Below are 14287 nucleotides of genomic sequence, written 5' to 3' on the forward strand. Positions count from 1 at the left end.
ACATGTGAAAACTACAGTATGAAGGAGGAAGTTAAAGGGACCTATATTATTACAAAGTTCTACATTTCACTTTGAGTGGCAAAAATATTCTCAGTAGAAAGTAGAAAACTTAAATATTTAAACATAATCTTTAGAGTGACTTCTAAAATACTATTGAGACAGTAAGAAAGCTAATAGATAAATTAAAATTTGAAAATATTCAAGTAACTTAAAAGAAATCTGAAAAAGAGAAACAAGTTAAAAAAAGAGACAGAAAACCATATTAAAATAGTATGTTAAAATTAGTCATGTCAAAATTACTTTTGCACCAAATAAGACTGGGATTGTGAGACCGGATTTTTAACAGTAAAAGTCATATATATGGTCTTCAAGAAATTCATTTAAAATGTATGGATGGGTTAAATGTAAAAGGATAGAAGAAGATGTATCAGGTAACCACTAATCAAAAGAATACTAGAGTGGCATATACATATCCAACAAAGTAGAGTTCAAATCAAAAAAAATTATTATCACCGAGATAACATAACAGTCCTAAAAGTGTATATATTTAATTAACAAAAGAATTTTAGAATATATGAAAAAAAGTAAGAGGCCTGAAAGGAAAAACAAATTAACCTAAAATTATGGTTGCAGATGTTAGGACTACTCTTTTCTCTAATTGTTAGGAGTAGACCAAAAAAAAAAAATCAACAAAGATATAGAACACACTTGAATAACACCATCAACCAACTTAATCTAATTAATGTTTATAGAATACTCCAGTCAACAACAAAGGAATACACATTCTTCTCAAGTGCTTTGAAATATTCACCAAGATAGACCACATACTTGGTAATAAAAATAAATCTTTACTGAATTTAAAAGAATTGAAACCATATTTAGTATGTTCTTGGTCCATAATGGAATTAATCTACAAAACGGTCCCCCCCAAATAATCCATGAATCAAAAAATAAGTCTCAAGGGAAATTGATAGTATTTTGAAATACATGAAAATGGAAACACAGTAAATTCCTGTCTTATGAACAAGTTCCATTCCAGGAGAATTGTTTGTAAGTCGGATTCATTTGTAAGCCAACAAAGTGAGTCTTATACAGTATACCTGTGAAAATTTGCAACTTGAATGTTTGTAAATTGGGGACTTACGGCATGTAAAATTTATGGGATGCAGCTAAAATAGTTCTTAGAGTGATACTTATAGCATCAAATGCAAATATTAGAAAAGAAAAATCATGTAAACTTCTAGTTTATGAAACCAGCAAAATCAATCAAGAAGAGAAAGATGGAAATAAAAAACATAACTGAAAATAAAACATCAATAATATAATTGAAACCAAATGATGGTTCGTTGAAAAAAATCAATAAAATGTATAAACCTCTAGCCAGCCTACTCCAGGAACAGGAATTACCTATACTTGGAATAAGAGAGCTATATCACCTACAGAACCTGCAGACAAAAAACTAAAAACAAGGAGATATAGGTAACCTGAGTACTTCCACATATATTAAGGATGTTGGATTCATAGTTTTAAAATTTTACAAAGAAGAAAATTTCTGGCCTAGACAGTTTCACTGGTAAATAAATTCTTCTGCACACTTGAGGAAGAAATAACACAGATGTCTTATAGTCTCTGCAAGAATACAGAAGAAGATGAGTCACTTCCTAACTCATTTAATAAGCCTAGTATTACCAAAATAAGACTAAGACAATACCAGAAAATATAGACTATATAAATATCCCTCATAAACATAGAAGCAAAATATTCACAAAATACTACCAGACCAAATTTAGTAATGAATATATTCCTGTCTTACTTTTCATTTCCAAGACAAAATGCCTGACACCCACAAGTGAAAGGAAGAAAGGTTTATTTCACCCCACAGTTTGTAGGAGTTTCAGTCCATAGTCACCTGGCTCTAAGGCAGGGTGACATATTGGTAGAGGAGTATCCCAGAAGAGAAACAGTCATGGCAAGGGAGGCATAAGGGAGCAGCAGCAGCAAGTAGCAAAAGTAAGCCTCCCTCTGATTTTATCCCATTCAGGATACAAGCCTTTCGGGTGGTACCACCCACACCTAGGGTGGGCCTTCCTACACCCAGAACTGTGCTAAACCAATCAGTAGACTTATTTAGTACCACACATCCCTAATCCCAGTATCACATACCCTAGATTCAGCCAGCTCTGAAAAGCCCACCTACAAGCTCTTGAGGCTTTAGCGGGACATCTAGATACAGACAATAACAATTCCCTCACCTCCTCCCGTGCACACAGAGAACCCTGGGGTTTACCCTGGGAAAAGGAGGCTGGTTCAACATTCAGAAATCAATTGATGTAATCTACCATATTAACCAATCAAATGCATAAAAATCTACATGACCATTTAAAAAAAGAAGCAGAAAGATCATTTAACACAAACATTCTCTCATGATGAAAACGAGCCAACTGGGAATGGAGGAGAAATTCCTTAATCTGATACACGGCATCCACAAAAATGTCCAATAGATAACATACTTAATGGTAAAAGACTGAACACTTGTCCCCTAAGATGGGTAGTAGCAAGGCAAAAATACCTGTTCTCATCACTGCTGTTCAACGCTAGAAGCAAAAATGCAACGAGTAAGAAGTAAAAGCCAGTTAAATTGGAATAAAAGTTAATCTCTTTTTGTAGACAACATGACTGTACAGAAAATCTCAATCTACAAATACCTAAAACTGGTAAGTAAGCAAGAGCATGGGGTACAAGGTTAAAATTTAAAAAACAGTTGTATTTCTGCTATATACAAAGAAACTAATATTGTCATGGGAATTGGTACACATACATATCTCAATCCCTTTTACTTCCTTTTCCTCTTTCTTCCTTCTCTCCCTTTTCTCATCATGCAGTAAGCTAAAATAGAAATGGGCAGATCTAAATATTGAAACAGAAATACTTAATCTCCTGGAAGGTAGAATAGGTAAAATATTTGAATATATAGGGATAGGCAAAGACTTTATGAACAAAACAGGAAATATTACAGAAAATTAACAAATGAGATTATTTCAAGTTAAAAATCTGCACAGCAAAGGAAACCATCAATAGTGTGAAAAGACAACTTACAGAATGGGTAATTTTTTTGCCAGCTATTCCTTGGACAGAGGACTAATACGGGGAGTCGGTACATGTACATAACACATCTTAATTAATTTTTTGAAAATCCATTTCCCCTCCTTTCCCTTCCCTCTAGCTCTTGGTCCCCTTCCCATATGCAAAAGATCCATCTTGCTGTTTCCTGTTATCTTTTATTTTACTCTTTATTTATATTTTAAATTTCTCTTATAATAGAAACCATGTGATATTTAAGTGTGTGTGTCTGATTTATTTAACTCTACATTATGGTCTTAAGGTACATCCATTTTATTGCCAGTGACTCAAGTTTATTCTTCTTTATGGCAGAGTTGTACTCCATTGTGTATAAATACCACATTTTCTGTATATATTCATCTGTTGATGGGCATATAAGTCATTTCCAAGATTTAGCTATTGTGAATTATACAACAGTATATAGGGTATGCATTTATCAGTATAATATGATGTCTTTAACTCTTTTGGGGACATACTAGGAGAGGAATAACTAGGTCGAATGAGATCATATCAAATTAAAGAACTTCTATACAGCGAAGGAAACAACCAATGGAGTAAAGAGACAACCTACAGAATAGAAAAAAAATTGCCATCTATTCCTTGGACAGAGGACTAATATCTAGAATATATAAAGAACCCAAAAGACTTGACCCCCCCCAAAACAAAAGACAATAAAAAATGGGTAACTGAAACGAACAGTTACTTCTTAGAAGTACAAATGGCCAATAAATACACGAAAAAAATTAGAAAAATGCAAAATTAAAACAAAACTAAAATTCCATCTTACTTCAGAAAGGATGCCTATCAAGAAATCAGACAACAAATGCTGGCAAAGCTGCAAGAAAAAAAAACATTTCTACATGATTGGTGGAAATGTAAACTAGTACAACCATTATGGAAACCAGTACAGAGATTCCTCAAAAAACTAATAGATGCCATAATCCCAGCAATCAAGAGGCTGAGGCAGGAAGATAGCTTTAAGTTCGAGGCCAGCCTGAGCTACAAAGTGAGTTGAAGGCCAGCCTAAACTACATAGTGAGACACCATCTCAAAAAATAAATAAAAAATAAATATTAAAATGCAAAAATCAGTGTAATTTCTGTGACAATTTTAGTATATGTTCTGCCAAAATGAGCACTGTAATTTCAGTGACAGCTTCACATATATTTTCTTCTGTATATTTAAAATATTTTATAAGTTTAATATGAAAATTAATTCCTTTTGTTATTATTGTTTAGCTTGAAACTCAACTGGAGAAAAAAGACCAGCAATTTAAAGAGCAAGAAAATACTATGTCCATATTGCAACAAGATATAATGTGTAAACAGCATCATCTTGAGTCACTAGATAGACTTTTGACAGAAAGCAAAGTGGTAAATTCATCTTTACAAAAGTGCTATTTAAAAGCTAATATTTTAAGTTTTTGTAAAATACCTTAAATTAATTAAATCAGTTGTTTAATAGCTTATATTTAATGCAGAAATGTTTATTTGCATCCATATATTTTCTCTACAAATGTTTACTTTTTCAGGAAATGGAAAAGGAAAATATGAGGAAAGATGAAGCTTTGAAAGCATTACAAAATCAAGTATCTGAAGAAACAATCAAGGCTAGTATGTTGATACTTTTGTTTTTTTTATTGGAGACATTCTTGTGGCTTTTAAGCTTTTTTCATAAGTTGTATACCTAAAAGTCAATTGAGAGTTGACAGCTTGACTTGACTAAGTGAATTTCATTTCTATTTTAATCCTAATTATTGGATAGTAATGTCATTTGTATGTTGGCCCCTTTTTGTATTAAAAGTTTTCTTAACCTCAAAAAAGGATTTTTTAACTTTAACTGTTACTGCAACTTACTAGCATTACCAAAGAATTAAAGAGGAAATGAAAGTGAAAGTCATCCAATTTTGCCTCTTTTTACCAGTTCTTCTGTTAAATTGAACCCATAATTTGCAGCTAGGATATGGTTTTGTACCTAAAAATCAAAACAAAAGAAGCTGTGATATGTACATGTAACCACTCTCCAAGGTGATTGTAAACTGCATGAACTACAAACATGTACTAATGAAATGAAAAAAAATGATTTAAAAAATGGACTTTGCTGGGCAGGGTGGTGCTGACCTGTAATCCCAGCACTTGGGAGGCTGAGGCAGGAGGATCACTGAGTTTGAGGCCAGCTTGGGCTATGTAGTGAGTTCAAACCCAGCCTGAACTACATAGTGAGATCCTGTCTTCAAAAAAACAATAACAACAACAAAAAAAACCATGGACTTTGTTACTGAATTGGATTTCATTTCTGGCTTCACAGTGCAATACTACCTGGCTAAAATTTGACCAGGTTATTTAAGCTGTCTAAACTTTAATTTTATTCATCTGTAAATTAGGGATAACAATACCTTAAATATTAAATGAAACAAAATAGAGTGCTTAGCACATAGTGAGTTACTCAACTTAGTGTAATAACTAATTGTTACACAGTAATCCCCCCACCCTTTATTCCTGGTTTCACTTTGCCTGGTCAATTACCTGTAGTTAACTGTGGTCCAAAAAAATTAAATAGAACATTTGAGAAATAGACAATTCATGAGTTTTAAATTGTCCATCATTCTGAGTACTGTGAAGAAATCTTGCATTTTCCCCGTATGTTCCACCCAGGATGTGAATCATTCATTTGTTCAAAGTACCATTTAGTATATACTGTCTGCCCATTAGTCATTTAGTAGCCATCTAGGCTATCAGATTTATCGGCACACTATCACATTGCTTATGTTCAAATAACCCTTATTTTACTTAATGATCCAACGGTTTGTCAAATAGAAGCTATAAAGCATTTTCTTTCAGGAAAAAGATTAAAAGTTCCTTGACTTAATAAGGAATTGGTGGGGGGGGGGGCGGCTTGTGTACTTGAGGTGGTGATATCAATAGTAAGAACAAACCTGTGCATTGAATTGTAAGGAATGAAAATCTATATTAGTTTTACTGTTGCAATTCAAACTGCAAAAGTTATACACTGTGCTAAGTGTGTAATTAAGATGGAATGGGAATTAAATTTGTGCACATATGTATAAAAAACAGTTCATATGTGATTCAATACTATCTGTGGTTCTTGAATACCTCTTGTGAATAAATGCTTTTTTTTTTTTTTTGGTACCGGGGATCAAACTCAGGACCTTGTGCTTTCGAGGCAGGCAACGGAACCACTGAGCTAAATCCCCAGCTGTTGTGGATAAATGGGGACTGCTATATATTCAGTATTTTCTCCTCTGCATTCATGGAGATAATAGGTCTAAATATCCTGCTACCTAATTCTATCATACATAACTTGAATATAAAAGATGTTTTTTAAAGTTGTTTAATTTTGTCTAGTATTGAATTTAATCCATTTTGTGACTCTGTATGCCCATATAAACATAATGGTATGTGTATCATAACTATTAACTATAGATTCACCAATGTCAATTTATTTCCTCATATAAGAATAACCTCAAAGTTCATTAATACTAAAAAAAGTCATGAGTATACAAAGGTTGTAGGCATGAAATAATCTTTAGAATTCCATTCTCTGTTTTCCTCTTTGGTTCCCTCATTTGCAGTGAAGAAGCTATTTTTTCAAAAGAATGTTTTCTGTTATGGCATTTTATATTGTAAGTAGGACTGTATATTTAATCTTTGAAGCAATGATGTAACAGTAGGAGATGAGTCTGTAAAATGTCAAGCATATAATGACAAATTGATTTTTATTTCTTGCTTAGGTCAGACAGCTAGATTCAGCATTAGAAATGTGTAAGGAAGAACTTGCTTTGCATTTGAATCAATTGGAAGGTAATAAGGAAAAGTTTGAAAAACAACTAAAAAAGAAATCGGAAGAGGTAAATTAACATTTCCTTTATATGTTGCACATTTTCCAAGTGATTTTTTTTTGAGATATTATTTTCAAGATACTTTAAAAGTGTATCTTTTTTTAAAGCCAGATGTTGTGGGGCATGCCTATAATCCCAGCACTCAGGAGTCTGAGGGAGGAGGAGCACCAAAATTTGGAGGCCAGCCTGAACTACATAGCAAGATCCTGCCTCAAAAAAAATAAAATAAAATAAAAAATTGAACTTTCTTTTGGGGATAAGGTCTCAGATACTACATTAAACGCCTTTCATTTTAGTTTTTGAAATAGGGTCCCACTATGTAGTTCAGGCTGACCTTGAACTCATTATGTAATCCAGGCTGGCCTTGAACCTTGTGATTCTCCTGCCTCAGCCTCCTGAGTGCTGAGATTACAGGCCTGTGTCACCACTCCCAGATAAAGACCATTCTTCAGTCTTACTATCTTTTTATCCTCAGTATGTAGCATTTTACTTTCAATATAATGACACTTACTAAATGTTTAGTGAAAGAGATTGTTTTAAAATAAGAGATTATTTTATTTTTTGTTAGAATTTATAATGTAGGTATATTAACCCTATCTAAATTTATTTTTAGAAATAATCCTCAATGAGGATTAATAAAGATTGACTTCAGTTTATTGAAAAGATCAGGCCAAATAAATGGAAACACTTATAAATCTTTCCCATGGAGAAAATTGTATACAGAAGATTAGATATACAGATAATAGATGAATAGAGAAGACAAACAGTACACTAAGGCAACTCAGAAACTGTCACAAGCAGAAGCCTACTATCACCCTTAGGGCAGAAGGAATATCTGGGAGAGGTAGTATGACTGTATCCAGAAGCAAGCTGCCTCACGGGAGCTGGGGCAAAAAAGAGAAAGGGTCTATATAGCAAGAACTAGGTCCGGAGGAGGAGAACTGAAGCTACTGGCCGCTCCCATCAGCCAAACCTATGAATAATCTAGAGAACAAGGATTACTAATAAATGCTATTTCCTACAGTGCATAGAGAAGAGCAGGAAAAAGGCAGAAATACATCTAAAAGCAAACCTTAGTTGACCAGCACTCCAGACTTAATAAGCACATCATGTAATGATACAACCTTGAAGGTTAAAAAATTTGTAATGTCTTACAGAGAAAACTCTTTAATGCTGATTAATATAATTAACATCTTGTAATGTGGATTTGCAGAGTTTTTATCATATTTAGCTAGGTTTTAGAACTTCATATTTATATGGTCATGTCTTCTCTCTACTCCACCTATGAAGTTTTGTTTTAAACCGTGGCAGAGTTTCAGTTATTAAAGGTAGGAAAAAACAGGCTCTGCAGAGAGAGTTTGGGCCATTTAAAAGTAGGACAAAATTTTTAAAAATACACCCTGTTGTGGTTTTTTTTGTTTTATGGGGTTTTTTGTTGTTGTTGTTGTTTTGGTTTGGTTTGGTTTTGCTTTTTTGAGACAGGGCCTTACTATTTAGCCTAGCCTGGCCTCAAACTCACAGTGATCCTCTTGCCTCAGCCTCTCTTCAAAATGCTGCACTTATAGGCATGTGCCATCACACCCAGCTAGAAACTTGTTTATGACTTGAAAGTTAAAGGTTTTATTAGGGGCTGGTCACAAAGGAATGATGGCCAACTTGTAAGTATCCAAATTGCATAGGCCCAGATAAAAAGCATGTTTCAGTGCCCCAGCCATGCAAAACAATCTCATCACATCCCCAGACACCACCCAAGAGCCAACCCTATAAGCAGTCCCTAATAATACTGCACCTATGCTGTCCTTATGAGCATATGATTAACCATACCCTTAACTATAGCCTATAACTACAATTGTATGACAGATGAGGATAATTGAATTGAAAGACAGCTTTTACATTGTAGTGCTTTTTAAATTTTGAAACATTTCATTCATATATATGTATATAATATATATATTTGTTAGGTATATTGTTTGCAGAAAGAGCTGAAGATAAAGAGTCACAGTCTTCAAGAGACCTCTGAGCAAAATGTTATTTTACAGCATACTCTTCAGCAACAGCAACAGATGTTACAACAAGAAACAAATCGAAATGGAGAGCTAGAAGATATTCAGACTAAACTTGAAAAACAGGTATATAGTGACCATAAACATTTTTATTTGTATGAAATAGAAATTTTTGAAATCATTAACATAGTTGTATAAATTACTGCTTAACCTCAAAGATTTCACATTATGGGGAATATTCTATATTAATACTATAAAAATAATTCTATTACTGTATAATTTGACCTGAATCTCTAATACTGTAGCCATTTGTCATTTTACACAATTGATTTGCAGTTTAGACTTCTTTACTCAATCTTTTTTTTTCTTGGACCCAAATATAACACCTATCTGAATCATTATCCCCTCTAATGTCTACTTTTTGGATCAGTACATGATGTGATATTTCCTAAACAAATAGCAAAGCAATGCATTAAAAGAAAAAACCCAAAGGAAAATTCTAGTTCTAAAAATAAATTATGAGACTGGAGATGTATCTCAGTGGCAGAGCACTTGCCTACCATATATGTAGCCCCAGATTCAATCCTTAGCACTATAAAAACAAATAATACTAATGACTAAAAATAAATAAAATAACTTATTACTTCAGTGAAAGAGTCCTACAGAATTTTACCCTAGAATCTAATATTTTTTCTTGCATTCATTACCAAATTTATCTGAATTCTTTACAAAGATATTTTATGGTTTTGTCTCTTTCCAAAAGAAATAAAATTTACAGAAGTGTATGAATTGGTAAATTTACATATTTTCCTGTGTAATCTTACACAATTTACCTTTCTGTAAAGTGGTAATGGTCTTTTATTATTCTGAATTCATCCTCAGTCTCTGTTGTGCTTGGAATGTCCCACCAAAACTCATGTTCAAATTTAATCTCTATGGTAAAGTATTAAGTGAGACTAGGTGGGACCTTTTAGAGGCGATGGGGAGTCATAAGAATTCTGCCCTCATGGATGGTTTACTTTAAGAGTGGGTCTCTTTAAAAAGCCAGTTTTGCCCTGTCTGTTTTATGGGCTCCTCTTGCCATGTGATGTGCTAAGATACCTTGGGACTCTTCAGATTCCTCTCCAGGAAGGACTTTAGATACATCATCATCCTGTCTTTGGACTTCCCAAACTCCAGAACCACTAGCAGAATAAACCTTTATTCTTTATAAATTATCCAATCTATGATATTCAGTTATAGCAACATAAAACTTTTAAGCGTCAATGAAGTTAAAGAATATCCTCTCAATACATTCAAATACATCAAGCAACTATCCTATATTTTCTTTTTTTGATCCTCTTGTGATTTTCCATTCCTTTTGTTACTGTCTAGACCTATTGCTTGTTACGCCTCCTATACAGCTTCACTCTGAAGTACGTCATCTCAATATTTCACTCCCACTACCTAAATCCTTTATCATTGACTGGTTTTAGCAGATTATGATTTTTATTTCTACTAAGGTAGTTTTCATTTCCGTAATGATTTTATAATTTCCTTCCCTCTGGTGAGTAGGTCTTCTTACCTCTAAAAGTTCATTTGGATTTTTTTCTTTGGTTGCTTTATTTCGTGATGATCTTTGTTTTAAATGATTTTGTGTTCTCTTTTAACTTCTTTAATGACCTACAGAAGCTTATACTTAAAATTTCTATTTATATTCTCTTCCTCTTTTCATTTATATTCTACTGTGTATAGGCTCCATGTTGGATGATTTCAGATTATTGCTCATCTTTACATTCCTTCACTTATGTTTGTGCTGTTTAACCAAGAATAGAGGGCATAGATGTCTTATTTCCCTTTTCTTTTTACCAGGTACTGTTTTTGTTTGTTTGTTTGTTTGGTAGGTGGTGCTGAGATCAAACTCAGGTCTGATACATAATCAGATCTGCCATGGACTGGCATCCTTAAGGCTTTGTTAACCCTTTTCTTTTTCTTTTGTGGTACTTGGGATCAAACCTAGGGCCTTGTACATACTAGGCAAGCATTCTGCTGCTAAGCTATATCCCCAACCCCTGAATATTGTGCTCTTTTAATACTATGTATTTTTTAAACTTGAGTTGAAGGGATGGGTATTAATGGTTTGTAATCTATATTTAGTTCTTCAGCAAGGAGTTTTAGAAGACCAGGGATGATGTTCAAGTCAAAAGTAGAAGACTTTTGAGACCACAGTCATGTAAACATTCACTGAAAACATTAAGTGACTGAGATTATCTAGGATTTTAATCTAAAAGGAGAAGAGAGAATATTGACATGGACAGATCCCTGAGTAATATGATAAATGGAAGTATTTCATAAAGGAAGAAATGACAGTTGGAAATCAATGTCAAGTAAAATGTAGGTTGGAAAAATTCCATTGATAAATTAACACCTTAGAAGATAGTGGTGATTTAATCACAGTTTATTTGGAAAAACCAGTTTGCTATGGCTTGAGAAACAAGTGAAGTGAGAGAATGATACAGGAAGCATAGAAACTTTGAGAAATTGAGCTGTGAAGGGTTTGAAAGAAAGGGTGGTAGGTCAAGGGAGGTAGAGGTATGAAGGAAACTTTTTTACAATAGCAAGGTCATGTTTAAATAATAATTTTTAAAAGTAGAGGAATTGAAGATACAGGAAAGAAAAAGATAGTCAATAGTATGAAGTTCCTGAGAAAGTAGGTAGGAATTGAATCTAGAATACTTTTGAAAAATTTGACTTATACAGGCAGGAAAATACCACCTTTATCATAGTACAACAGGAGAAAGGATAGGAGCAAATGCAAGTTGTAAAGTTTGAGCTCAGGTGAAAATCTAGGAACCCTTCCCTGAAGAGCTATTGTTTATTTCTTTTTTGTTTTGTTTTGTTTGTTTAGGGGAAGAGTTGTTTGTTGGTTGGTTCGTTGGTTTTGGTTTTGGTTTTTAGTTTTTATTTTGTTTTGTTTTGCTACTGGGGATTGAACTCAGGACCTTGAGCTTGCAAGACAGGTGGTGGCACCACTGAGCTAAATCCCCAGCCCTGGTTTTTAGTTTTTTGAGACAGGGTCTCAGTAGGCAGCCCAAGCTGGCTTTGAGCTCATTATGTAACCTGGGCTGGCCCCAAACTCACAGTGGTACTCCTGCATTACAGTGTAAGACCGTGGGCCTCACCAAACGCTCCGAGGAGCTGACTACAGCAAAGATCACCCGGGAGGGAACACACCGGACAAATTGAGAAAGTAAAACAGACCTTTATTAGTCTGGCCAGATGGCACCCTCCAAGCACCAAGCTTAGAGAGGTGCCCGGCTCAGAGTCTGAGGTCCTTTTATAGGGGTCGCAAAAGGGAACTTGGCAAGCAGCTGTACAGAAGCGAGACGTTGGTGGTTAGGTTAGGGGAGTGTAGCAACCGGTACAGAAGGGAGACATTCTGCTGTTAGAACATTTGTAAAACAATAGTTGATTAATTGTTGTTTCTAAGAGACTCTCTAAGGGGAGGAAGTTTCTAAGCTTCCTTCTTCTGAGTTCACCTAAAGGGCAGGCAGGTGGGTCAAGCAGCAATATGGAGTCTGTCTTGTTAACAAGGGTCCTTCAACAGGCATGCGTCGCCATGCCTGGCTGTTCAGTTCTTATGAATTATTTCAGTGATATGGCCAGTTCTCTAAAGATATATATGGGGCTGGGGATTTAGCTCAGTGGTATCACCGCTTGCCTCACAAGCACAAGGTCCTGAGTTCAATCCTGGGTACCAAAAAAAAAAAAAAAAAAAATCATGGTTATTAAAGGTATATATAAATGAAATATCTTTTTTTTTTTTTTTTTTGGTACCAGGGATTGAACTCTGGTCCTTGCACTTGTGAGGCAGGCAGCGGAACCACTGAGCTAAATCCTTGGCCCTCAAAATATCTTTATTATTAAAAAGTATGTTTTGCTTTTATATATTCAAAACATTGCTTCCTAGACTATACTTTGATTTTGAGATAAGGGGTCTCACTATATTGCCCAGCTGGCCTTGAACTCCTGGGTTTAAGCATTTCTCCTGCCTCAGCATCCCGAGTAGCTGAGACCACAGGTCCTGGCTTACTTGGATTTTTGTTTGTTTTTTGAGATAAGATCTCACTGTGTTGCATAAGCTAGCCTCAAACTCATGGCAGTCCTCCTGCCTCAGCCTCCCAGTGCTGGGATTACAGCCGTGTGCCACAATGCCTGGTTTACTTGGATTTTTATAGAAAAACTTGAAACTGAATGATATGGTAGGGTACATATTTAAAAAATTTTTTCTTGGAAATGTTTAGCTGTGATTGAATTTAAAATACTGACTAAAAACTGCTTTACAAGGTATCAAAGCTGGAACAAGAACTTCAAAAACAAAGGGAAAGTTCAGCTGAAAAGTTGAGAAAGATGGAAGAAAAATGTGAAGCAGCTGTACATGATGCTGATTTGAAAAGGCAAAAAATTATTGAGCTTACTCGTACTTCCAGGTAAGATGTAAATACGTTAGTTTTATTTACTTTCCAATTTTTTTTCAATAGTATCTGAGTTTCAAAATTATATGTTCACTGAAATATTTGCAAGAAGAATTAATTTTTTCATAATCTGAGTTCCTATACCATTTTGTTTGTATTTTCTTCATATCCTTCATTATGCCTTTTTGTATTTTAGCGTAATACTTTAACCCTTCTACTATATTCTGAGTTCCTTAAAGCGTGGATCATATCTGGTTTAAGGTTTTCCATTACGATTATCATAACTAGCAAAGATCCTTATACAGTGAACCCTTGAGTAATGACCGGCCTGACATACAAACATTTTGGGTTATGGAATTTTAGTTTTAACTTATGACCAAAGTCTTGAGTTATGACCCGAATGCCGGCTGCTTGTGCTTCCAGATGGACTCAGATACAGATTTGACCCTTAAAGAGTTCTGGAAGGAAGATTACAACATGCCTTTCTGTGTGGGGTTAATTGAGAAATCCTGGGCCAATGTCTCTCTAAGGACACTGAGATCTGCCTGTGTACAGGAGAGAATCTGAAGGCTCTGTAGAGGAGTGTGAGCCTTCAGTTGACCAACTTGAGTTACAACTGGCCCTTGGGAACAAATTGAGTTTGTAAGTCAAGGGTCCACAGTACCTCACAGGCACTCACCAACTCTTGGTAATTAAACTGAATGGCATTCAAAGTTGCAGGCAAAATTGTCCTCACAAAGAGGAAACTTTAAGGGGATATAATTGTGTGTGAGCAGGAGTAACTTGATAAAACAGTGGTTTTCAGTCTTGACAGGACATTAAAATCACTGTGCAGTGTAAATAAAAAATAC

General features: G+C 34.6%; 1 protein-coding gene across 17 annotated transcripts in view; it reads left to right on the forward strand.

Annotated features, from left to right (window-relative positions):
- Ccdc18 (coiled-coil domain containing 18) overlaps positions 1–14287 on the forward strand; it is a 181221-nt gene that overhangs the window by 86047 nt on the left and 80887 nt on the right. For 15 of the 17 annotated variants that reach the window (XM_021255355.2, XM_021255359.2, XM_087213132.1 and 12 more), the window contains 5 exons: positions 4359–4493; positions 4652–4729; positions 6872–6988; positions 8941–9108; positions 13309–13451. In XM_021255355.2, the coding sequence (XP_021111014.2) occupies positions 4359–4493; positions 4652–4729; positions 6872–6988; positions 8941–9108; positions 13309–13451 (641 nt within the window). The remainder of the gene's footprint in view (positions 1–4358; positions 4494–4651; positions 4730–6871; positions 6989–8940; positions 9109–13308; positions 13452–14287) is intronic. The other 2 variants (XM_021255356.2, XM_087213131.1) reach the window with 2 other exon arrangements.

Source organism: Heterocephalus glaber, unplaced genomic scaffold (assembly GCF_053883595.1).
Source record: "Heterocephalus glaber isolate CG9 unplaced genomic scaffold, H.glaber_assembly_v1.0 deba00001442, whole genome shotgun sequence".
In the NCBI taxonomy this organism is placed as follows: Eukaryota; Metazoa; Chordata; class Mammalia; order Rodentia; family Bathyergidae; genus Heterocephalus; species Heterocephalus glaber.